Source organism: Equus quagga, chromosome 8 (genome assembly GCF_021613505.1).
Source record: "Equus quagga isolate Etosha38 chromosome 8, UCLA_HA_Equagga_1.0, whole genome shotgun sequence".
In the NCBI taxonomy this organism is placed as follows: Eukaryota; Metazoa; Chordata; class Mammalia; order Perissodactyla; family Equidae; genus Equus; species Equus quagga.
The window spans coordinates 116,782,674-116,809,273 of NC_060274.1; the positions used below are offsets into that span (position 1 = coordinate 116,782,674).

Consider the following 26,600-nt stretch of genomic DNA (forward strand, 5'->3'; position numbering starts at 1 on the left):
CACTAGAAATACAGTAAGTTCCCAAGGAAAGGCCTGGTTGTCTCAGATGATCATGATTCAATTATACTCAGCCCCAATGTCGATACAGTGGCACGTTTGGCTAATTACGTTTAGTGTCTGTCAGTGTTAGTTATTTGTGTAATTTAGGAGATAAAATATAAAACTCAAATAAGAAATGGCTGGTTGAATAGGCTCCACCTAAAGTGATCATTACATCACCAACCCCTTCTCCAGACATGTGTGTTTTGCTAATTTCCCTCTAAACAAGGACAGCTGTATAAGTCTGCCTCCAGGAAGAGGCAGGGGACTTGTGCAACAAGACAGGGCTGCACCCTGACACAGGGCTGCAGGCACCCGCTGCGCGTCCCGGTGCTGCCCGAGTCAGCCACATCTAGCGCCCCCTCTCCACCTCGGGGTGTCTTTGTGTCTGTATTTCTCACAGTCCCTCGGGGAGGCTTTCTTCCCTTCTCAGTGGGGTCTGCGCGTGTGTGTCTTAATGCTATCAATGTCTGCCTTCAACACTTCAAGCAACTCTGTATCCTTTCTGTTTGAAAAAAATGTTTAATTCCATATTTCTTAAATTCCATTAAGCTCTTTCTTCCATTAAAATAAAATATATATATATTAGCAAATAGAATACCTTCTTCGCAGTCCAGGAGCAGAAGGGAGGGACAAAACCCTAAATATCCCTCCCATCACCAAATAACCCAAACAACCCTCTGACCAGGGAAAGGAAAAAAAAAACCTCTGGACATTTCTCTCAGTCTTCCAGTTAACCTCAAGAAGCGCCTACTCTGAAGCCTGAGAGGAGAAGGCTTGCATATAGAAAGGAAAAGCACAGAGGATGTTTCCAGAGAGCTCGTCCAGCAGCCCCCTGCTTTAAATGACTCAAGTTTCCCCTCAAAGGACCAGCCCTCTCCCCCTCTCACCCCACATGCCTCACCACCCAGCCGGCCTCGCAGCTTCAGCCACCGGGCATCAACACCACACAAGGCAGCAGCCACCACTATTCATTCTCCTCTCCCAGAGAGCCACCCCAACCCGGATTCCAGAAGCCAGGGTCAGCATTACGCACTGGGCAGCCAATGTAGGCAGAGTTGTGGACGCCAGGGGGCCTTTTGTAAGTGCCGTCACTGTCTGTGGTGATCAGCCTGTCCTTCTCGGCATCTCCAGGGCAGCCGTTGACCTGGTGTTTCCGGCGTGGCTTGGGAGAACGCTTTATCCGCGAACTGCCAGGAAAACGAGAGGTTAGCTTCACAGGAAACAAACTTGCTTGCCGCTGGCTTATCAACTGAACACTAAGCATTTTCTAAGCACCTGTGATGTGCTGGCCACTGGAGTAAACACCCCACAGAATATAAACAATGTGTAAAACACAGTCTCTGCTCTAAGAAAGCTCACAACCTATCTGCCCTGGCAGACTATATCAACACACACGGAACAACGGAGAACAGTACGAGGCAACGTATAGTCGTGACAGCATTTAATAATACAGATATTCAGGAAAGGGGGAGGTCCATGTGAGCCGGAGACGACATCGCTGGCTGCACAGGGCCTGAGCTAGGTCTTAAAGAGCAGAGGATCTGCACACCAGAGGGATGTGGAAGGAGAGGGCGAGGTGTGGACACCACCGTGCTGCCGAGGGCCAGAAACAGGAATGCAGATGAATCCCGGGGGCAATGAGGCCAGGGCTAAGGGAGTGGCAGGTCTGTCTATGCTGCTGTAGGGTGGAAAGCAGCTCGAATGGAGAGGCAGGCCAGCCTGTTACAGGAGCACAGGTTCCATATGGCAGGGAACAGAAGCCATAACAGGGTTTGAGCAGAGAAAGGCACAAATGAGAGCAGTGTTTACAGAAAACGTATCTGGTTAAAGGCAGGGCTCTGGGAGACCAAGAGACCAAGACTGAGTGTGGCTGAGGGAAAGGAAATGAGCTGTCCACCCACACCCAGCTAGGTGACCAAGCAGAGGAGGTGAAGATCCTGGGGGTGAGAGCGGGATGGAGGAGAGGGAGGGCCCAGGAAGCGCCGGAGGCACAGTGGGAGGAGGACAGGCGACACCACTTTAGAATGCCCATTCCAGGAGACAGCAAACCCAGGAAATGCTCTCAGGCACTCGAGGGGCCGCCTTCTCCACACAGGTGACAATCAAAGCCATCAGGGTGGCCGACAGCCTTTCTGTGTATTAACCTCTTGGAGTCGTTTTCAGAGCCTTTACCCTTAAAACCGACCGAGCCCTCCCGTCCCGCCCCGCCCGACAGCTCGCCCGGGCCCACCTCTTCCGGGGCTCTATGAACACGGAGGGCACGCTGGCCGTGGGGTCCAGGATCTTGTCGATCTGCATCTGCGCCCGGCGGTACACGCGGTGCCGCTCGCGCGTGTCGCCCGAGGACAGCTCGTCCAGCACCGGGAACTCGTAGTGGCCGCGGCGCTTGGCGCGGAGCCGGATCTTGTTCCGATGGTGCTCGATCTCCGACTTGTGTCGCAGCGCCGTCTGAATCTGAGGGGACGAGACCGAAAGAACGTGCTCGAAGGATCCTGGGACCCAGGCTCTGAAAGCATTTGGGGAACACCTTCCGGCCACGGCCCTTGCCCTCTGGACGTCTGTCCTAGGCTCCAGGAGGCCCCAAAGGGTGTGATGGGACAGGCACGCCCACACGGGGCACAGAGCACCTGCCATGCCCACGGGCCGGACCCCCAAACTCGCAGTGGTGTGGATACGGGGAAGCCCCGGTATCGGCCCCCAGAGCAGGGCAAAAATAACTCCAACCTGCAAAATCAGCTAGTGACAACTTTGAAGACACAAAGGGGCACTGACAACTGGATATAATACGCCCTGAGAAAAGAGTAAACCTTCTCCATACTCAATAATTTCACTACTTCAGAGATTTCTAAGTTAAGATAGATTCAAAGATACTTGCATGTTATACAATACCCGTTTGCTGATAATTATCTAGTATTACCAAACAAGTTCCCTGACAGGAGACTTTCCCTCCACAGAGGGGCATCCACAGGTGTGGAAACATGTCACCGCTGGCTACGAGGCCTGAAGTAGGTCTTGAAAAGTAAGTAGGATCTGAAGACAAGAGGGAAGGGGGAGGAAGGTGTGAGATGTGGCACATCCACGCCAGGCCTGCCAAGAGCCAGGCCTGCCAAGAGCCAGCGGTGGGAATGCAGATGACTGCCTGGGGGGTTGATGGCGTGGCAGTTCTGCTGTGCTGGGGGGCAGCGCAGGCTGGGAAGAGCTCACTTGTGTCAAGGTGTGTCCCGTTTTGTAAGCACCTAGCTCTGCTTCAGAGGCCTTGACATCAAGCGAGATGGAGACAGCGGGGCAGAAGGGAAACCATGCTAGGAATCTGATGGGGAAGAGAGAGCAGGACTCATAGGCCAAGATAGGATGGAACATTCCTGCCCATGCAGGAAGACTGCAGTAGACCAAAAGCCACATACCCTGAGACTGTCTGAAGGAGGAGGGTCGGTTGCATGAGGTTCTCGGCAACTTAGCATCAGGAGAATTAAGAAAAGCCGCTCTTACTCTGTCGGGCTCTAATTGTTCTTTAAAATATATGAGCCCTCACAGGAGGCCCAAGATATGCTAGGAATTTGCAGCAGAATCTCCTACTAAGAAAACATTTAGGGCCAGCCCGGTGGCACACTGGTTAAGTGTGCACATTCCACTTAGGCGGCCCGCGGTTTGCTGGTTCGGATCCCGGGTGCGGACACAGCACCGCTTGACAGGCCATGTTGTGGTAGGCGTCCCACATATAAAGTAGAGGAAGATGGGCATGGATGTTAGCTCAGGGCTAATCTTCCTCAGCAAAAAGAGGAGCATTGGCAGCAGTTAGCTCAGGGCTAATATTCCTCAAAAATAAATAAAACATTTAAATTTAGATGTATGAAGTATTTAGGTAGGTGTAACAGTATTGACAATGCTCTAGTTCTTAAGTTGGGTTTTCATTTTGTTGTTATGCTTTATAATCAATATATCTGTTACCTATAGTCCTATGTGTGCATCAAATACTACATTTTAAAAAGATAGTAAAAGAAAAAAACGGAGATGTATACTATCAAGTTATGAAGCCACAGGCCTGGTGAACACATTCTCTTCTTTCTTTCGCCAGATGGAGAAGTCACTCCAGGCTGTCTACCCTGGCAGCTGTAGAGGCACACGCAACAGGAGACTGATGGAAACAGGTCTAGGCCAGGACTGGGGCCATGCAGGGCTGGGGCTCCTGAGCGTTGGTGAGAACGCACAGCACATGTCATCCTGAACCCATGGCACACAGTCTGTGGTCAAGTGCTTGGCAAAGAGCTAAAGAGGCGTGGACAGGAGAAATATAAGAACTCTTGGTAAGACTTCTATAGGATGATCCACTGTAAGGATCACCTTTAAAGTGGGGAGGAGGGTTCAACTGTACCAATTTCTTATTACAACCTGGCAGAACTCACAACAGCAGCAGGGGTTTCTTAGAGGCAGGAAACTGACAGGCATGGAGCTGTCTTATGTGCAGTCCTAGATGGCATTCACTCCACTGATAGTCCAGCCCAGGTCAAATCTCTCAAGCTCCAGTTAACAGTGACCTAGCCTGGCATTCTGGTTCCCAGAATCTTAGGAGGGAAGCAGATCTAACTCACTCTTCTGGGATTCACTGGAATAGGGTTTTACTATGAATTATCTAGATCCTTGGGGCCAGAGCGGATCTATCAGGAATCACAAAGTCTCCTCTTATCCCAAGACCACCCCAGGCTGGATGAGTCACTAGGAGAAGTCACAGGACCCAGCATTTAGTCCCAGTCATTACAGCAAAAAGATATAGAGTGAATCAGCAAAGGGAAAAGCACGTGGGGCGAATTCTGGAGGCACCCAGGAGGAGCTTCCCGGAGCGCTCTCCCAGTGGAGTCCCATAGGACGTGCTTAGTTCCTCCAGCAACGAGTTGTGACAACACGGGTGAAATGTTGTCCACCAGGGAAGCTTATGAGAGACTCAGTGCCCAGGGAGTCTCTAACGGGCTGCTCACGTAGGCACCCTCTGCCTAGCATGTCATAAAATTCCAGGCTCCCAGAAGGAAAGCAGATGTTCACCATAAATCATATTGTTCGTATTAATAGTTTAGGCGCAGTGAGCGACTCTGTTCTGGGAATGGCGGGAATCTTTCCGAAACCCAAGTTCCCAAATACTAGCCATGGGCCGAAATGGGACTTTCTAAGGATAGCAGCCTCAGGTCTTTGTTCTGCATATCTGCCAATGCATCTAACAGTGTCCTTGAACAGTATCAGATCTAAAAAACCTGATTATAATATTTAAAATTCAGAATACTTGTCAGCAGCTCATACCTTTAGCAACCTTTTGACACTGTCACTTTCACTCATTTTTCAGCACCGACCAAATCAGAATGTGAGCCTTTTTATTAACATACTTTTTAATAAAAACAAATACCTCTTTGTTAATTTTGTTGGTTTCTGCCACTCGGTCAGCCAGTATGGGGTGCTGAACTGGGGGAGCTGGGATCGGCTGCATGGCAATCAGCTGGATCTTACTGGGGACCCGCCGACTGGCCTCTGAGGAGCGGGAGATCCTGTCCACGTGCTCAAAGATGGAGGCTGACGAGTGCTGTTCATTCCCTGAACTGGGGGGCGGTGGCCCTGGAACAGAGGGGAAAGCCAAAATAAATAAAGTCATCCTAAAGAATCGCAAATAATCAAAATTATGGATTAATCCTTAAAGAATCCTCAGATGGGCCCCTGCTCAAAAACACATCCCCACTCCATGGCAGAAGACTTGAAATGTCACTATTTGAGCTTAAGCTGTCTGGGTTAAATAGTGTCTTCTTCAGCCTCATTACAAATTACAAATATGCTTAGAAAAGAAATGAAAATCCTGATGACACTTTGTGCCAAAAATTGCCTGTTTTGTCTAAAGGTGTTTCAGAGTCTTCAGTAAGAAAGAGTCTTCCAGACAGGAGGAACCTGAAGTTGCTCAGTCAATAGCAATTTACAGAACTTTTAGAAAAAACATGTAATGCATCTCTGAAGTTCCACTCTCATTTGGAGCAATAAAAATTTAGTTGCCAAGGTGATTATACTGTTGAGAAACAAAAGTCGAGGGGACTGCAGACAGGCATGTACTGGTTAACAATGAACGCTTCGGTTCTGACGTGGAAAGAAAATTAAGTTGAAGAGGCATAAGAAGAAAAACCTGATGCCTACAGGGGACTTGGTCCTACTTTAAAAAAAAGAGATGAAGAGGACACTTAAAAATGGTTAAATGGGTAAATTTTACGGCATGTATATTTTACCAAGACAAAGTTTTTTAAAGTAATCAGAACTGCAAAAAGAGAGAAAAAATTAAATGTGTAGAAAGAAGATAGAAAAGAAACACTTTAAAATGTTGACAGATACTGGATCTTGGTATAATGGGTGATTTTCTCCAATTTCCTGTATTTTCTGTAATGAGGATTTTCTCTGAGTATAACTTTTATAGTAGAAATAATCCCAATAAGCTTTAATTTTAAAAAGGCAAAAAAAGACGGAGAGATGCGAGGAGGGGCTGAGTAGGTGGGAAGAGCTCTACAGAGCTGGTGAGACGCACTGAGGTCACTGAGGCCCTCCCTCTGATAAGCCAGGCACCTCCGGACGCTCTGAACACCGCTTTAAAATAAATGGCCAACAGCCCAAGAGAAGGAATGAGGGCATGCAGAAACTTTTTGTAAACAAAAGCATGAGGTTTGAAACTTCAAGCATAAGTGAAAAATATAGAGGTTTCTCCTCCGTGTAGAAAAAGAAAAAGTTGAGCAAAGCAGGAAGAAAAGTAGTTGAGGTTTTACATAAGGAATGCACATCAGTGGTATGTCAGTCTTTGTATTTCCTCTCAATTTGAATTATCTCCACTTGTTATCCCAAGCAACTAGAAATGATGTATGTAACTCTGTGAATGAACGCCATCTCTCTTAGCAAGGAGGCATAGGTTTCTGGATTCCGGCTATTCTTGGGCTTGCTTTCCCTACCCTGGGCCCGGAGGGAGCCTGTTTGTGCAACGAACGTAAGCACAGCCAGGCTCCACCATGCATCCAGTGGCAGCTACTCAAATTACAGGCAAAATGCCTAAACGGAGATAATTAGCTGTGCCAGATAGGCTAGCCTTGCTAACCCACACTCATAAAGTGACAGCAGATGTCACAAAGGGTAGCCCACATTAAGCTACTGATACATAAAGGTGAGGTTGCTTTCCCCCAATCTGGTAAAAAGATGGTAAAAAGATCAGGGCACAAAGGTGGCAGAGGAAGAAAGTCCCCTCCCTCTGTGCTGTCTGCTTGCCTGGGTACCACGGAGCTGCAGGCCTGCGACTGGCTCCTGTCACTGCCCTATCCCACCCCCCAACTGTGGTCATGGCTCCTTGTGCCACAGTTCACCAACTGCAACCAGAGAAACAAAGGATGCAGAGAAAACCCTCAAGCTTCCATACGGCCTTGGAGTCCAGCCCTTTTAAAAGGCTGAAAAAAGGTTTGTTATTTGTTTTATCTATCTGTGCACATATATACATATATCTCAGTTTATATATATAAACTGGTTATTTTTATTGTTTGCTATGCATTGCACAATTTTTTTAAAAAACTACTTGCATAATAACAGTCACTGGAAAGTACAATGGATACATAGAGATTAATGCTGTGTGAATCCTGCCTTAAGGCAAGTAGGGCCTTTGGAAGAGTACTTTTGAAGAGTGCCTCCTCTTCAAATATTATAAAACAAACAAAAAAATGTAATGATAGAAACTACAGTATAGGATAATGTCAACGAAGAATGACAGAGGAAAGAGCAATCCAAATTACTAAAATGCCGAAGCAATAGAAGATTTTAAAAGAACTATTAATTCCATTATCTATCGGTAAGTGCAGTCAAACTGCATTAATACCGATGCCCGTGACCCACATTAACACCCTGTGAGGCAGGGATCACATCTGCCTCTTCTTCATCCTATCCCAGCACCGAAGCCACCACAGGCACTTAGTAGACACTTGCTGAATGGATGACTAAATGACTAGTCACCTCAACCACCTGTATAAAATTCCACCTAAAGAGACCTTGGGGAATCTGCCTTAATGAAAAGAGGAGAATTATGATTTATGATCGCAATCATTTTATAAATGGGTAGTCTACCATTACCTGAAAAACTCTGATGTTATTTGTAGTCAAAATAGTTACCCTGCAATCTCGTTAAAAATTTTATTTGTTTTGCAAACTCCTTAGCACATGCAAAAGTAAATGACTGGGTGAAATTCTAGAATTTGGATTTGTGGAATTCAAATTAATGAAGCTCTAATTACTTAAAAATCACACACATGCGACCTATGGAGAACATAAAGAAAATACTCAGCATTTTGCAGTCCTTATCTACGTGGTTTATTCCTGATGGTAAAGAAGAGAGGGGGAAGGGAGGACGGCATAAGGGGTGGCCGGGCACGTGTGTGCAGTGATGCATAGTAATTAGTCTTTGGGTGGTGAACATGATGTAGTCTACACGGAAATCGAAATATAATGATGTACACCTGAAATCTATATAATGTTATAAACCAATCTTACCTCAATGGAAAATAAAAAGTTTAAACAATTGAAAAAAAGAAGAAGAGAGAAAAAACCACAATTATGCCTGGACACAGCAATGGCAGCACAACAAGCAACTGAACGTAGCCACCTTGACTTAAGGGAGGTGTGCTACTCCCTACCTCATCTCTCTCTTCATAACTTTGCTAAGGGGAACCAGTGCTTATGACGAGACTTATTCTAAAACTGCAATAACTGAGAAGACAGTGACATTTGAGCAAATAATCTCATAAGGGTCCTTGGATTGTTGTAAAGGTCATGCATCATGGTCTAGCCACCTTCAAAAATAGTCAGCTGGAAAGGAAATAAGGCACAGCCTCAAACTGACCAAAACAATGGTCTTTTCTCAGCTTCCCTTGCAAGGTGGGTCCTGAAAATGCCACACGACCTGTAACAGCCATCCAAAGCCTTGCCAAGGAATCTCTAGAGACCCAGCAGGCGTGCCACCCACTGTGGTGAGAGGGACCCTGGGCCCAGGGCGAGATGGAGGAGGGTCCCAGAGCGGTTCTCAAGCACCCTCCTGCTCCATTAATTTGCATTTCATCATGACTTGCAACAAGAGAAGGATTTCTACATGAATTACAAAATAATTCAAAAGCTATGATTAAGAACTCAGAATTGTTTTTAGAGGGTATTTTACTAAATTAATTCTATGCTAGTAATAAAATGCCTTTATGGCAGCATCCAAGTTTTAAACAAGTAAACAAAATTTTATAAGTGAATTGATAATTGTAGGGAGAAGATCATCTCTCTAAAACACGAAGATAATGTACAGATTCTGGTGTCTCTTCATAATAGCAGTCACTGAGCTCCTAGTACTCACTCACCGGGACATCTAGTCCACTTGTCTCCTTCCATGGACAACTCCCAGTCCCAAAGCTGACATGCTTACTACTGTAACTTTGAATACATATTGAAAGTGATATTTGATTTTTTATATAGAATATAGAATATTCTGGTTGCAATACTTTCAGTAAGGAATTAAAAGCAGGAACTAAAAGCAAGGTTTTCTCAGATAAGCAATGAAGAGAAATTGAGAAACTCCAGAGCTGACTTTTTTTTCCTCCAAATATTTCTTTCCCAGGATCAAAATTAGACTTTATTCCTATCTATTTGAAACAGTGCCCCTGTTACCGTGGTGTTAAGTAATTTTTAAGATTCTGTGAAATTGGATCCAAAGAAAAAACTCTTCCCTTCTTCTTAGGGGTATTTCTTTAACATCAAAAATGAAACAACTGGAAGGAATCTCAAATATCAGCTCGTTTAGTCTCACAGGAGCCCCAAAGGCTAAGGGACCTGTGAGGTCACCAGCGTGACAGCGACAGAAGAGGCCTCTGGCTTCATCCAGAATCTGTTCATTTATAGAATACGGTTCACTCTGTACTGCACTTTCATACAGAGAAATCTGTGACCAAAAATGTGAGTACAAAAATTACTATTAAAGATAACATCCTGAGGCATTCCAGTTTCCTTTGCATTACTAAAACACAATCCTGAAAGCTGAATAAAACTCCAGCGAATACAACAGCCGTAGTAGCACATTTATGTAACAGAATCTATTAAGCTAAAACCTAACTACTTTGTCATCATGCCAAAAAATGCTCCCAAGTCCGTAAGACCCGTGGGCTTTGTTTCATTACAGGACATGAGCCTCATGGTTAGACCCTTTGGATGGGAGTGAAGTGCATCTCGGACCTGCCCTAAGAAGCACGGCCTCTGACTCCAAATGCAAATCTGCTAAACCATCAGATCACATAGAACTCCCAATGGAAGGAGGAGCTAGGAACAGAACCAAATATACTGCGCTCGGACCTATGATAAACAAACAGCTTTCTGACAGTGACAGCTGTGCAACACTTGCATTGGATCCTAAGAAGGTCACTGAATCCTGGGAGCAGTTTTTGGGACTCTGGTTTTAGTGCCATTCTTCCTTGTCCTTCAGGGAGGAAAATCCTTAAGACTCTGAACTAGAAAGAAATGTGACTATTAACCTCAAAACATACCTTGGTGAATCCCTAACCTCTAGCAGGTCCTCTGCCTCAGTGCAGGCACCAATACAGTGTCAGATGTTGACAACCAATGCTGAGAAATTCACCATATGAATGAAGAATATTCCACTGCACAGATTTTTTTTAAAAGGTTCAGCATTTGGGGCTGGCCTGGTGGTGTAGTGGTTAAGTTTGCCTGCTCCACTATGGTGGCCTGGGGTTTGCAGGTTCAGATTCTGAGTGCAGACCTACACATTGCTCATTAAGCCATGCTGTGGTGGCATCCCACATACAAAAGTATGTTAGCTCAGCAACAATTTTCCTCAAGCCAAAAGAGGAAGATTGGCAACAGATATTACTCAGGGCCAATCTTCCTCACCAAAAAAAAAAAAAAAAAAAAACGAAAAAAGGTTCAGCATTTGTAGTATAAAACCCTAGCCTACTGGAACCTTGTAATTAAGGTTTTAATGTGGAAAACGAGAAGAGTCACAGACCACTCTGTGGGGCTCTGTGGGACTTGCCGTCGTTCACCACTCCTGGCGTCTTGTCTCCTGCGTCCCTATCGCTGGACTCTTCGCTCACTGTAGAGTCGGCATCTGAGGGAGAAACTCTGCAGACACAAAACAAATGCAAACGTTAGGAAAAAGAAAGAAAGGATGGGGGGAAAGGTCACATTAATTTGGATGTGGAAGTCAGGCCTCCAGGCAAAACTGGTAGAAATCAAACAATCCAAAAAATTATTTTGTGGCATGGCATCTTCAAGGACCTAATATTAATATATAGCACCTAGTTACCTCTTAAAGACAGCATAACATGACTTACAAACTGGGTCAGCAGGCTACATTTCAACAAATGCTAGGAAAGTAAGTGCCAGGCTGGAGGATGGTGCCTCAGCTACCAGGGCTGGACCAGCAGTGTGGGTCTGCCGTGGGTGGGATCAGAGGATCTGGGGTTCTGGGTTAACTGGGTCTGCATCACTAGGAAGCCAGAGTAGTTCTGCAGTCACCCCATATAACTCCAGATCTTTGCAAGAAGCCTACACTTACAACACAAAGGCAATGATCACCACTGAGATTTGACTCTATATATAAAAAGCAAGGGTATCACAGATCCCTGGGGGCACCAGGCTAGTGAAAATCTCTAACCACTTAGCTCCCCTCTTCTTTGCACTCCCTGGCTTAAACTGCAATGTGAGATGCCGAGACATTCTGGTGCCCCTGAGGGATGCTAAAATATTATATTAGCGGTGCAGACCATTGAGATGTTGTGACTAAATGTTTAGGATGAGACGACCATGGGAGAAAAAAATACTTTGCAAAATTGTACCAGGATATTCAATAATCTTTAATGATTTGATTTATTCTTAGCCTGCAAGATAATTAAGCAAATAACATCTCTCTACATAATTCATTTTCTTTAGTAAAGATCACATTCTAACATGCATTAAATTCTTAAAAGTAGGCCAGAACCCCCGGGGTAGGTTTTCTGATAAGTCAGAAATTATGACCTCATTTCGAATGTTGGTATAATCACACTTTTTTCCTCTTAGCAGAAAATCAGGATTTGGAGTTCCAAAGCTCAAAGGAAGGCTGATGATTTGAGGCTTCCATAGCAAAAGCGTGATCATGCTATGATCTAAAGTCAGCTTCACGAAACCTGACTCTGAATTTGGTCTTCTTTAACACGGCCACAGCCTGTCTCAGGATCAGAGGGTGACGGGGACTTCCAGGCAGTGTGTTAACGTGCAGTTCTCCGTGTGCTCAACTTTGATGGGAGGAATGGAAATAAACTGGATATGGGGAGCTGGGCAGGGAGGAGGCGTGAAGAGTCCATGCAAACATGCTAACAAGGGTGCAACACCGGCAGCTGGAGAAAAACCAAGCAAAGAAGGATGTGATGAAGGTCACCTGCAGAGGGAGCAATGAAGTCATAGCCAGCCACTGGCATAACAGGCAAGGGCAAAGCCAACGCTGGCTGAGGAGGTATCAAGTGCCATGCGTTTTTCATACACTATTTCTGATATCCTCCGCAGAGGGCCTAGCCTGCTCACCCCAGAATAGACACACACGAGCTGGTCAAGCCCTCATCAAGTCCCAGGGGGACCACCAAACCGTGATAGACAGTGATTCCTAATTCTGAACACTTTGGGGAAGGAAAGCATCAGCCTCCTTTGGTAGTCCATTAGAGTGGATCAAGAGCCCTCAGGTTCGTTAACACTGGGCAAGCCATCGTCAGTCTCCTGGGCTGCAGACTCGGGCAATACTCACCGTCAGCCTTTCTGATACTGGAAATTGACAAACCGAAAACAGAAACATGCTCTGCGATCGAGAAAAATACAGAAAGCCCAATAAGAACCTTCCTCTGTGACGGACGTTCTTGGCCGGGATCTTCGCCTTGGGGCTCGGCACATCTCCGTTTTCAGAGGGCGTGGTGTGGTCCTTCACAGGGCCTGGCAGTGGTGCTGGCTCATGAATAATCAAGATGTCATCTTTATTGTGCTGACCCAGATGCTGCTTAGCAAAATCGAAGCCCTTGACGCTAGGGATCTGCAACTAAAACCAACACAGACACACACAGGTGAGACAGTCAAGCTGCAATCTGAGGGCTGTAAAAAGAGATTGTGAGGGCTGGCAAGGGAGCGCCAACTTCTGACTCAAGATTGTGCTTGCAATTCCACCAATCTAACTCAATGAGCTTCTCTGAAACATCTATTGTACGTGAGGTGCTCTTTATATCTAGAGTTTGCAGAAAAGACGGATACTTGTGAAAGATTAAAGAAGACTACGAAGATTAAGTAACTACACCATGGTACAAGAGACATCACCAGACAATGCCTGACCTGCCGTCATAGCAGCATAACCAATTCCAGAGAGGGCAGCACGGGCGAGACATTCTGTATAGAGTCCTCGTGCCAGGACTTGGAGGACAGGCAGATCTTGGAAATAAAAAGAGGTGGCTACACAGAGTGTGTTCTAGATCATGTCAGGGACCAGAGAATGCTTGATCACATTTGCTGCACTACAAGGGTCAGACTGTAGGGGAGAGAAGGCTGGCCCGTCTGTGGATGACTCTAAGCGCCAGCTTCTAGAGCAGAAAACCACTAAACCCCTCTCAAGAGGCAGGTTTCTAAAATCCAAGCAGACAGGAGCCAAAGGGACCAGTTAGAAGGCCCAACAATACCATGTACATGAAATGATGAAATCCTGAGCCCAAAATCTTAACAAAGAAAATGGGGTGGAATAAACAGTTCTGGAGACCAGGCAGAAGGACCTGGAAGCCGAACAGATGTGAGAGGCAAAGGAGAGAAAGAAGCCAGTGATGACTTGAAGTTACAGGCAGGGCATCGTGAACAGTGGAAGTGACATGGAGGGAAAGAGGTGAGTCATGAAGGAATGAAGACTTGAGGAGAAAAAACAGACAGGTTTCGCTTCATTCATGCTTGGTTTGAGATGGCAGAAAAAGCGCCAAAGGAAAGTAGCTCGGTGTAGCTGGATATGGCGGACCACAGCCTGGGGGAACTTCAGGCTGGAGATTGACTTTGAGAGCATCTGTACAGAAGGTGACATGTAGGGGAGGTGAGATTTTTCAAGATGAAAACATATTCTATGGATTAAATGTTGGAGAACATTTGCCAATTTGGGCCTAAAAGGAGGAAAAGAAGTAAGGAAGAAATAAAAGGTGACTTCAAAGAAACAGAAGAATCTGGAAAGTTTAATGTAACAGAAGTCAAGGGAATGAAGAAATTCTAGAAGGGAGTGGCCAAGAGAAGTAATGGGAACCCAAAGCTGAAGGAGAAAGGAGTCTCAAAAAAGTCCACCTCTCACAGTGGCGCATGCAGGAGTCCTACCCAGGGATACGCAGTACCAACGCCAAACCCACAACCAAGACCCCAGAGTCCAGGCCTCAGCCTCGAGGCCTGTGCTAGACAAGAAAGGTATATAGAAACAAGGGCAATAAAGGCCGGGCACCACTTTTTATGACATTTTTGAGGACACTGAAAGTGCCAGGGCTGGGTATTAAGTTTGCGTAATTCGAGCCTGCAGAGTATAGGAAAATAAACTGCATATAAATAGTTGTCCCAAGGGTCTCCTCAGAAGGAAAGCCACATGCACATTCAAGCCCCCCTGGCCAGGCTGTGTTCCACACCCATACATGGCCCTATCCAAACGACAAAGGCCAAGCCCATCTAAGGAGCTATTCTAGATGACACCGTATGTGTGGAAGCAAAAGCTTTCGTCGTATTTGTGCTAACTTTATGCGCAGATGAACGACACCACCAGTGGCTTAGATTTGTGATCTCTAAGGTCTTTTGAGTGCTAAAAATCTAGGATCAATGGGTAGAAGGAAAGTAGTCTGTAATAATGATTTATGCCACCAGAGGGGGATAAAACTTTCTGTAAATATAGTTTACAAAGACATTGCTTGGAAACAAAAGGCATAGACTGGGGTGCCTGTATTTCCTAAATTAATGATATCGTGTTACAGGAGCAGGCTACTCCACCACACGGGCATTTTGTGAGTGGCACCTGCCCCTTGGCTCAGGAATGTTGTTTCGCAAACAATGAACCCAAACCTGCTTCTCCATGGCTCCCCCATCCCCCAACCAGCCTGGAAAGTCTATTTCCTCATCCATGAGACTGTGGATTAGCACAGTGATCCTCAGCTGGGCTCCCTGAATCCCTGGGCTGTATCCTTTCCTAGGGGCATGCAGCCCTTTCATGGGAATCACATTCCAGATGGACGACCTCTGTATAGGCTCTTACCTAAAAGGGATTTTCCTGAGAGCAAGCCTGTGGTGTAGGCACCATGCTGCTTCCCCTTCCCCACCTCCTTTCATAAGGGTCCTTCTCCCGCTTTACAGAAGAGAGGGGCACCTCTCCCCCAGGAGGCCGCTTTCACCCCAGCGGCACCTCATTTCAGCCCCATAAACAAGGTGTTTCTAAACAAAAGACTAACAGATAGCCTCAACAGTTCTTTAACCATCACCAACCATCAACATCCTTTGGTAAATCTTGGTAAAATCCTTTCTAGTATATTTCCCAGTAAGAAAGTAAATGTCTCTAATGGATGGCTTGCTTTGTCAAAATTGAAGGGAAAGCCACAGATTGCCTCCTCTAAGCAAAGGTCTCCAAAGAGAATAAGGGAAAAATACACACGACGCTGCCTCTCTGAAGTGTTCCCCCAAGTCTATGAACTAAATGTCCTTCCCTGACACACTCTCAGGGCTCATGCAAGAAACAAACAGAAGTATATGTCAAAATGCTTCATAAATGCGAAAGTACCATGCAAATGAGATTGACAGCGTTATTATTGCTGTTAGTTGATAAAACACCAAGCAGTTAATATAAATAGCCAGGAGCTGTCAGGCATCAGATAAAGCTATAGATATAATTTAGATACAAAATTTTGTAATTCAGCAACAGGATGTGACACATGGTAGACCCTCAATAAATATTTGATGACTGAATGAATTTCAAAAATGTCAGTTGAAACACCAACCTTGCTGGATTTTGTGGGGAACCAAGAAAGGGATATATGTCATAAATGAAATATACATCCGTTATAGCCTTGAAGCCTTGTTGTTTATTGTTGATTCCAACTAACATCTTTAAATCTATCATTTCCTTGCATTTCTCACAGGCTGGATGAGTCACCACCTTCCATAACAATAGAAATTTGGCAATTTAATTCGTGCTTATGCACAAAACAAAAGCCATCTACACGCAGAAGGAAAAAATTATAAGAAACAGTGCCTCCCTTATAGAATTAGCTCCTTTTGTTTCATCCCTACTTTCTGGAACACTTTCTCTAGTTTTTCCATGTTTTAAAAAAAAAACTCTAGAGTAAGTCTGGCTGTATTGTCTCTCCAGCTGCCACTTGCAGAATAAGCTTCAATCAGTACTTTATAAAAGAAGAGTCACGATTAATTAGAGCCTTCAATATTCATATTAGAACCCAGCTATTTCTGAAGAAGGATGGCTCTTTTGTTCCTTCTTTCTCTAATATATCACAGAGGGGACAGGCCCCATTGTCTGTGCCCCACCGGAACACATCGCCGACACATCAGGGACGACTGGTGCAGCAGGTCAGCCAAGTAACACAAGAGACGCCTGATGAATTTTAAAACATGTGAGCCATAAATATAATCCGACCGGATGGAATAAGGCGGAGTGAAGTCTCCAGTACCCGTGTTAGCCTGAACCCCTGAGAAGGAGCAGTTAAGATGACAATTGAAACCACAGAGCAAATCCCAAAAGTGTTTGAATAAAAATTGGCCATCATGAAGAGTGCCATTGTAAGCATTTACCATTTGATGGATGTGATCTGCGAAAAAAAATCACACCCACCATGCTGTTTTCATTTAGAAAGTGAAGACAAGGTGAAGTTATTGCCATCTGTGTGTCTCTGCCACGGCCCAGCACAGGGCCTGTGGTAACCCTCAAGTCTTGGAGGTTGGGAGAGCAGAACTATAAGATTCTCCAGCCCTCGGGCCACAGCAAGTCCCGGTCAGCTGACTACAGATGAACTGGAACCACCTACGCACTAGGTGTTAGTAGGATCCTTGCGGAGAATCAAAGGGCAACTGCAGGGGCAGGGAGTGAGTTGAATTTGACTGAGATGGAAGAAATGCTCCTGGAGCTTCTCTCCAATCCATTGTCCACAGTGCCTCACGAAGTGATGGTAGCAAATGTAAATATGTTCAAGCTGCTCTCCCTGCTGAAATCCTTCCGTGGTTCCCCACTGCCTACAGCATCACTTCCAACCCTTCTATGTCCCACAAACCCCTCAGAGCCTGGCTCTCGCCCACCTCCATTGCCTCCATTTTGGCTGCACCCTTCCATACAACCTTTACTCCATCCTTCCTGAGCTATGGGCCATTCCCCCCACCTAGGCACACTTCCTCTCCTCAACCTCTGAGCTTCAGCCCCAGCATCACCTCCTCTCGGAAGGCAGAGGCAGGCCACCACCTAGAGTGAGGTGGCTTCCCCTCCTCTGTGCTCCCATGGCACCCTAAATAGCCTCAGCCTGCTGCATGTCAGCCTTTGGATCGCTTGTCCTTCTCCCTCGCTAAAGCCTTCAAAGGCAGGGACTGCCTCTTATCTGTGCTTGTAACCCAGCCTGGACTGCTTGGCTGAAGGCAAATACTCAGTGTTTGATGAATGAAAGTGCAGTGTCTAAGGCCGCTCCATCTGGTTGCCCGCAGTGCTAGCCGGCCAGGAACTATGGTCCTACGCCAACAACGGGGTGTGGACTGTTCCTGTCAGACGGAACAAGTTTCCATGGGACCAGCAGCATCTAGCCAATGCCATTCATATCTTTAAATAGAAGCTCAACAGGGTGAGGCGGATCCAAGCTGGAGTTTTTTTGGAAGCAGTCACAAGTGATGACTTTGGGCTACAGATTAAAGAGAACATAGATAAAAGAAAGACACGGGTTGGGGTTTTTTTTTTTTTTCTTTATTATTAGAAATAAAAAAGGACCCTGCCTCAAAATGTGACAGGATGGCCTCCCCCTCTTATCATATTTCAAAACTAATCTACTCCCAGACAATCTGAAGAGGTTTCCTTCTCGTTACAAGGGGAAGGGGGTGTGGATTTTTGGTCAGCAGATTTATTGTTTCCAGATGTTTGTAGCTCTGGGATTTGCTAAAAGATTTCTGAGAGTAGTGGAGAGGCAGCGTCAGGGGGCAGGGTGACCAGAATGGAGAGAGAGAAAACAGAAAGCCACACAAGGAGGAGAAAGAACTTTTACAGTCATGGGGGAAAATAGCATCTTTTCAAACTGCCCAAAGGAAGGGGCTAGAGGCCTGTTGCTATTGCCAGATACTCTCACAAGAAATGCTTATATTTGCTTTTAAACTAAAAGGAGATCATTCTTTTCCTATTATCAACATCTATACGGTGGGTTCCTATGCCAGCAAAACAAAGACCATGCTTCTGAACCATCGTTGAGGTTTTCCCCTCCTGACAGTGTCAGAAGATACTCAGTCTCAGGGAACCCTCCACGCAGACGTTCCCTGTAAATATGATGTAAAATGTATGCAAAAATCCTTGCAGCACTTACAGAAAAAGAGCAACTCCTAAGGCTGGAAGTTCTATTGAAACTCTGTCCATTTGATTTATAGCAACATCTGGGACGTGAAAATATTTCAGAAGTAAAAGTGGCAGAAAGAGAAAGCTTGGGGAACATCCTGCTTTGAACTCATGAGATGCTGTCCTCTGATAGTGTATAGAAGGGACAGATAATGGATAGGCTTCCAGTGGGACTGCTCATGTTAGGAAGTATGGAACAAAAAAGACCTAAATGCAGAACTGTCTATACTGACTCAATCTCCCTGTAACAACAGTCTTTCTCCAAAACAAAAACATTTCCAAACCTATTGTGGATCTCATTACAATGAAATTCACACTATGAATCATTTAGGATATCAAGCACTTTTTTCCAGGTTTTTCCCATGCCATTCACTAGTCTAACAACAAGATATCCTTAGCAGATTATGGAAATAATAAATGAAGATAGGTAATAAATATAATCTTAATGTATAAAATGCTTCCAATATTCTTGATAACCAAAAGCTGGCAATTTAATCAAGATTCCGCATATCTCAGTTAATTCATAAGACAAAGAATACTCTTCGTTTACTTTCACAAAAGTAAAATAAATAAAAAACACTACTTATTTTTTTCATTCAGCACGTCTGGGTTTGTAATGTGCAGAATTTTTTATACCCATAAAATCAGACTAAAATTAAAAGGTTAATGGGGCAAGCCTTTATTTTTTGTTCTTTTGCGACTTGCTTTTTCCTATCAAATTTTTCGAGTTGAGCCCTCTAAATCTGAGAGACCCCCAGAGGGTACATGTTAGTAAATATAGTAGACTGATGACCACTTTCCATGCGCTTGGTAATGGCTGATCTGCATGCTGTGCTAAATGTCTGCAGCCAGTGAGTTCTTCTCTAGTACTTGGCATGTTTTTGCTCACATCAGGTGAGGTAGATAGTGACCAAGAGCCAATTTCTTTGCAACTTTTATGTGACAATTAAATATTGCAGAAACTGTTGAAACCTAAGTGGGAGAAGAGAATTGCTATTACTATAAAAACTAAATTGAATGCTCTGGAAAGGCACGGAAAAGGAGCTGCTTAAAAAAACTGCTGTAAAATTAGGTGTAGGTGAATTAACTCTAAAAGATTGCAGAGTAGGGCGGGACAGGAGAGTACTGAAAAAATCTAGAGAATTCTGCACTCAGGTTGGTTTGCCCTTCTCTAAAGAAACCCAAACTGGAAACTGCAGTTGATGCATTATGAGTGTTGTTTCTTACAAGACAGACCACATAGAATTCAACACTCCAAAACATAAAAAATTAATAGAAAGACTTGGAGTATGTCAAAAGATTGGCAAATAAAGACCCATTCATATATTTTAAGTCAAAATGTTTAAGGCATGTACTACCATTTTTAACAATTAAGTGGTCTTGATCAAGGTGGATAAGTGGGCTTGCAATATGGTGGATGGAAAATGAAGGAGCCGTCCAGTGGAGCTGGGTATGAAAGAGATAGATACACAGATCTGAGAAAACCTCCCTTGGCTCCTGTTCTCTGAAGATATCCAGGGTTAAAATAGATCAGAATTCATACACAGAATGGAGGGGATCTTCTAACTGATCATCTCAAAAATAAAACTACAGTGGAACTCAGAGCTAAGCCTGGCATTGCTAAGCCTTTATCAGCTTCATCTTCTTGGCATATGTCTAATACCACAGAAGAACTGGGGTTTCAGTAAGCAAACGTGAAGGCAAATGGACACCACCCTTAAAGCCCGAAGATTTCCTTACCAGCTCTCTCCCCATCTTTCAGTATCAAGAGCCTGACCTGGCCCTATCCCAGCCCACAGACTGCTATGTGAACACTGGGGGGGTTGCCCTTTACCTTCTGACGCTGCTGAATGTTGGCCACCGTGTCAGGCTGAAAGTCCAACTTGTCCGTGCGGCAGAGTTTCCAGTAGAGGATGACAACGATCACCATCACCACCAGCACTGGAATGACCACGCCCACAATGACCCAGAGGTTGCTGCTCTGAGACTCTGGGGACGGCCTCTTTACCCTGTCCACGGCTGCACACGAGGGAGAAAGGTCTTTCAGTAATTCGTCTGCACTCATTTGCTGGACAGCCCTCTGTGCAGTGACTGTGCCTTCTTCTATGAGAAACCTGGACAGTCCCTGTCATTTCAGCTCACGACAAATGATGACAGGAAACATGACACAGTAACAAACACAACACAGCATATTACATCTACAGTACGTAAGGAATCACAGTGACACACACGACGTGTCTAAAGGAATGTGGCTAATTCAATGGCAAAGCTGCGTTAACCCCAGGTCTCCTGACTTCCAATTTATTGGGCCAACTCTCCCTAAATTCTCACCACAGGAAAGCTCCACACCAAAAATCAGAAATCCCAGTAAGTAGTCTGTAAGCACGTCCTTAATTTCCTCACCTATGTCTCTCCCTAAACCCTTGAAACATGGCTTTTAATCGACACTGCTTTACTTAAGGTATCAGTTGTCAATTTTAAATTACATTAAATCAAACTGACTCACTTTGAATCCACCATTCCCCACCCCTGCCTCAGCCCCCATCTTCCATGGCCTCATGACTATGCCTCAATCACTCTGTCCTCCTTAATTTCCTTCACCAGCTCCTTTCCCTAACCCTGCCTCTCAGGACTGACTGGAACCTCTCCTCTCCATTCCATGCTCATCCTCTCAAAGGACTCAGCTCCTCGAAAGCCGAGCTTCCAATTATCAGGCTCCAAAATCCAAAATGCCCCCTTCCTCATCCCTTCGGGCTGCTTCATAACAACCTTTCCCTGACAGTCCCCCTTACTGAGTTCTTTTGTTCTGATTGTCTTTGTCTTGCCAATGGCACCTTACTATTCTTTTAAAATTCATTTTATTACATAAATGTATCATCTTGATACACTATACTTTGCTCATTAATATGGTCATGACTTGAAGTCTTGTCTTTCGAATACATCTCAGTCTTCCTGGGCAGGGAGTAAGTTTTACGCTCTTTCCATATCCCATAATGGTTAACACATGCTATGGGATCAAAACGTTTCTGCTCAAAGATGTAACAATAAAAAAGATTCTTGGTACTGGTTTCAGTTTAGGTTTAGGCCCCTGAGAGAGTGACAAGAAAGGGGAGCAAGCACTCCAAAGCATATGGACTATGAAAGAAGCACAGATCAGAGAGCAGAGACTCTGTGGGAAATGGAAAAAGTGACAGCATTCAAAATTTATTTTTTAATGTGGCCCGAATATAGTTTATATATGGAGCTCATTTTGAATGAAAACAACTGACAATATAGAAAGAGGGACAGAATCACACTGATGAGCTCGGACAACTGGACACTCTTCTCAGTTCTAACCTAGTAACACCCTGTGAGAGGCACAGATTGATCAAATCAAGGCCCCGACACCGGGGTCCATACAGAGCTGCTTGGGGCCGGCCTGGTGTTGGCTGAGGCTTCTGATCCCAGGATTGCTACCCCTGTGGTTTTTAGCATGAAACTGAGGAATGAGGGTGCAAAGAGCAGATGGAAGCAGGCTTGAAGGTGCCTGTACCCTGTTGCAATTAATCTTTTTAAAAGGCAAAGTGCTTAGCTGGCGTGGGGCACCTCTCCTACAATCAGAAATGTCAAATGTAAAGAAACGTTAAGTAAATGCTTTGTTATTTTTTTCTCACTGCTTTGAAATAGAACACACTAACCTGCAATCATATCTCAAATACACAAACCACCAATGGTTATCTGCTTAAGCTCTCTCATCACCTTCTATAAAATGGAGGACAGGTGCCTATTAGGCCTCATCCTGGTTAGTTTCCAGGGACAAGTATAGATTTCACAAAGGATCTTCCACTATTGAGGATTATTTTGAAGCTGTCATTTTTTAAAACTGCCTTTGCCTCCTATGTATTATTCCCTATAAAGAGTTTTTCAATATTCTCCGACGCTCAATTCCTTCTAAACGTTTACTTATCCCTGTACTACTGGGAGCAAGCATCACCAAGCTCTTACAAGACTGCTCTATGGATCGTAAAGGAAAAACATCCACATTAAAACAGCAGTCTGATTCAGAAAGATATATTTAGAGAAATACACTCTTCTGTGCCTCTCCTTTTCTTCATTTTAAATACCCAAAATCTGTGAGTTGGAAAAAAAGAGCAGACATTGCTAGGGGGCAGGAGCCTAGTATCTTCCAACAATAATAAAGAAATATCAAAAAACCTCTTTCTAAATTGTGGAGTGGTGTGAGGTTAGGGTGGGAGAGAAGCAGGATTGAAAAGAGTAAGGATCAAGGACTTCTTTGTGTTAAAAGACCCAGAAGGAAGCCAGTAAATGCTGAGGGCGCCTCCCAGCTTCCTGTGTGACTCACTGTTCCCACCAACGTTCAAAATATGACATACAAGATTTGGGAATAAATACAGAGAAAACAGGTTATTTTACCTGTTTTTAAATTTTTTAAAACCGAAATAGTACAGGAGTAGGGAAAAAAATATTAAAGCTAACTTAAGCTACTAGAACTCACTATAACACCATGAATACAAAATGCTAGGTAGGAAAAACAGCAGTGAAGGCTACAACTACGAGCAATTGAATTAAAGAAGGTCTTGGCAAATGGATTTTAACTGACATCTGATACACGGGCCACTTAATAATAAGGGCTTAAGACGTAAATCTACCATCCACACACAAGAGTGCTTTAAATTCAGAGTTCACTGTCAGAAAAAGACTGGAGTTTCACGTCAGCACAGCGCAGACTGTGGGTCAAGCCTCAGGCACTTACGTTGGGCAACAGCGCCTTGAATTCGGTAACCCAAGATAATGGCTGCTCTCTGGACATCTATCTTGTTGATCAGGTCTGAAGACTTGACTGCACTGAGTCTTTCTCCATCTTGATCCTCCACAAAGTAGATGAGCTGCACGGGATTGTCATCTCCCTCCAGCCTTGACACATTTACCACCTGGAAGATAGCAGAAACCATTAGCATCTCAGAAGCTCACGTTTCCAGATGCCCTTTCTTAGGGCACTCAGTCTTGACTATGTTATTCAGGATTTATTACAACTCTCAGAATAAGCTCCTTACACCATTCTGGGTCCCAGAATCACCATGATGCTGTCTGGATGGGAAGAGGGACAGTTAAAATGAAAGTTCCTCTGTGTGGAATAATGAATAACCTTTGTCTTGCTCAGTCTTCTCTGAGTCAAAGGGCCAAGTAGGATACACAGAACATAGGATTGCCAAGTCCAGGAGTCTAGAATTGCTATCATCCAACTCCATCTGTCGTGAGAGGGTACTGCTGTCCTAGCATCGACCATAAGGGTTAGATACATCCCTGGTTCTCCAAAACTGTTAATGGTTCTGTCCAATCCCCTCTTGAATCTATTAGCATTTTCTCCTTGTTCCTCTAGGGCAGGGTTTCTCAACCTTGGCACTATTGTCATTTGGTCCAGATAATTCTTTGATGTAGGGGGCTGTCCTGTGCATTGTAGGATGTTTAGCAGCATCCCTGCCCTCTACTCACTAGATACCAGTAGCACCGGCCCACCCTCCTTTGCCAGTTGTGAGAACCAAAAATGTCTCCAGATACTGCCAAATGTGACCTGGGGGGCAAAATCACCCCCGGGTGAGAGCCACTGTTGTCACAATAATAAATCTTATAAGTTCTTTAATATCCGGCTCTCAATAATGGATAGATCACAGAGTTAGAGAAGCAATGAAGAAACAGCAGATTTGAACCACACGATAGATCAAATGGACCTAACAAACATTTACAGAACAGTCCATCCAACAGCAGCAGAATACATATTCTTCCCACAGCAAAAGAGGGAAAGCTGCGCTTTCTCTGCACAGCAAAAGAAACAATCAACAAAATGAAAAGGCAACCTGTGGAATGGGAAAAAAATATTTGCAAATCATATATCTGATAAAGGGTTTATACCTAAAATATATAAGAAACTCATAAAACTCAACAGCAAAAAAACAAACAATCCAATTTAAAAATGGCAGAGGACTTGAATAGACATTTTTCCAAAGAAGATATACAAATGGCCAGCAGGTACATGAAAAGATACTCAACATCACTAATCATCAGGGAAATGCAAATCAAAACCACAAGAGATATCACCTCACACCTGTTAGAATGACTATGAGCAAAAAGACAAGAGATAAGTGCTAGTGAGGATGTGGAGAAAAGGGAACCCTTGTGCACTGTTAGTGGGAATGCAAATTGGCACAGCCATTATAGAAAACAGTTTGGAGGTTCCTCAAAAAATTAAAAAATAGAACTACCATATGATCCAGCAATCCCACTTCTGGGTATATATATGAAGGAAATGAAATCAGTATCTTAGAGGGATATCCGTACACCACTCTTCACTGCAGCATTATTTATAATAGCCAAAACATAGAAACAACCTAAGTGTGCATCTATGGATAAATGGATAAAGAAAATGCAATGTATGTGTGTGTGTGTATACATATATATATATACACATAATGGAATATTATTCAGCCATAAAAAGAAGGAAATCTTGCCATTTGCAACACAGATGGACCCTGAAGGCCTTATGCTAAGTGAAATAAGTCAGACAGAGAAAGATAAATACTGTATGGTCTCACTTATATGTGGAATCTTAAAAAACCAAACTCAGAAACAGAGAGTAGACTGGTGGTTGCCAAGGGCAAGGGGGTCGGGGGGAAGGGTGAAGGTGGTCAAGGGTACAAACTTTCAATTATGAGATAAGTAAGTTCTGGGGATCTAATGCACAGCATGGTGAGCACAGTTAACAATATTGTATTGTACCCTTGAAAGTTGCTAAGACAGTAGATCTTAAAATTTCTCACGGCAAAAAAAAAAAAAAAAAAGATAACTGTGAGCAATGGATGTGTTAACCAACCTTATTGTGGTAGTAATTTAGAAATATATGCTTATACCCAGTTATGACACTGTACACCTTAAACTTACACAGTGTTATATGGCAATTATATCTCAATCAAATTGGGGGCAAAAAATCTCAAATTCATAATCTGCTGGGTCACATAGTACTTTGATTTGTCCCAAAATTTCTCTCTCTCTGGTGTTAGGGTAGCCCTTTCACATTAATACTTCAGAATCCAGTACACTTGATACATCACAGTTTTGCATAAATACAGCTTTCTATTTTGTTATTTCCCTTAATGATATGCAACAATTTTATTGCCCTTTTAGATTTGAGCAAAACGCTAGACTGATGTTCTGAGAAAATGATCAACAATGACTCAGGGCCCTCTGTTTCATACACACAATTTGAATTTTTGATCTCTGCACTTGCCATTGGCAAAACGCAACTGCTATTTTTCTACCCACGCGTATGGATTTGTAATACTGCCTTGTGCTCTGGACACGGCGGCTAGACTCCTTCTTCACCAGTGGAAACTTTTGGCAAATCAACAATTTCATGATTTCACAGTGAATGCCTTCCTCCAGACCATGTTTAAGATCCTTAACAACAGAGGTCCAAACTCTCATCCTTGGAGAAACTGTTCTTTATTCCTCTCCACCCTGAGAAGGGCTCACTTGTCCTGTCCTTTGCTTGTTCTCTGACCACTTCTGTTCCCTAACCACCTTCTCCCTCCCCCTGAACTGTGCAATAGTGATTAATTTTTTATTAGCCTTTAGAATGGAATACTATCAAAAGGCTACTGAAAAGCAAGTAGATTATATCCACCTGTCCCTCTACCTATGTGCCTGTTTCTTCCATTGAGAAGTTCTGATAAATTTTAGAAGCATGGTTTCTTCTTGCAGAACCATATACCCAAATATCCAGTGGTAGCCCCCTTGATTAACGATTCCACAAGCTTGTCCAATCTGAAAGTAACAGTCAATAAAATCTAATTCCAACATCCTTTTTAGATGACTGTTATCAGATTCATATCTGGAATCCATACAACCATGGTATGATGGAGTCATC

General features: G+C 44.1%; 1 protein-coding gene across 1 annotated transcript in view; it reads right to left on the reverse strand.

Annotated features, from left to right (window-relative positions):
• KIAA1549 (KIAA1549 ortholog) overlaps window positions 1-26,600 on the reverse strand; it is a 126,717-nt gene that overhangs the window by 32,819 nt on the left and 67,298 nt on the right. Inside the window, exons 11-17 of the mRNA XM_046668951.1 lie at window positions 23,433-23,610; window positions 20,514-20,698; window positions 12,942-13,138; window positions 11,081-11,196; window positions 5,435-5,640; window positions 2,273-2,496; window positions 1,076-1,229 (exon numbers count right to left, since the gene is read on the reverse strand). Coding sequence (XP_046524907.1) covers window positions 1,076-1,229; window positions 2,273-2,496; window positions 5,435-5,640; window positions 11,081-11,196; window positions 12,942-13,138; window positions 20,514-20,698; window positions 23,433-23,610 — 1,260 coding nt within the window. The remainder of the gene's footprint in view (window positions 1-1,075; window positions 1,230-2,272; window positions 2,497-5,434; window positions 5,641-11,080; window positions 11,197-12,941; window positions 13,139-20,513; window positions 20,699-23,432; window positions 23,611-26,600) is intronic.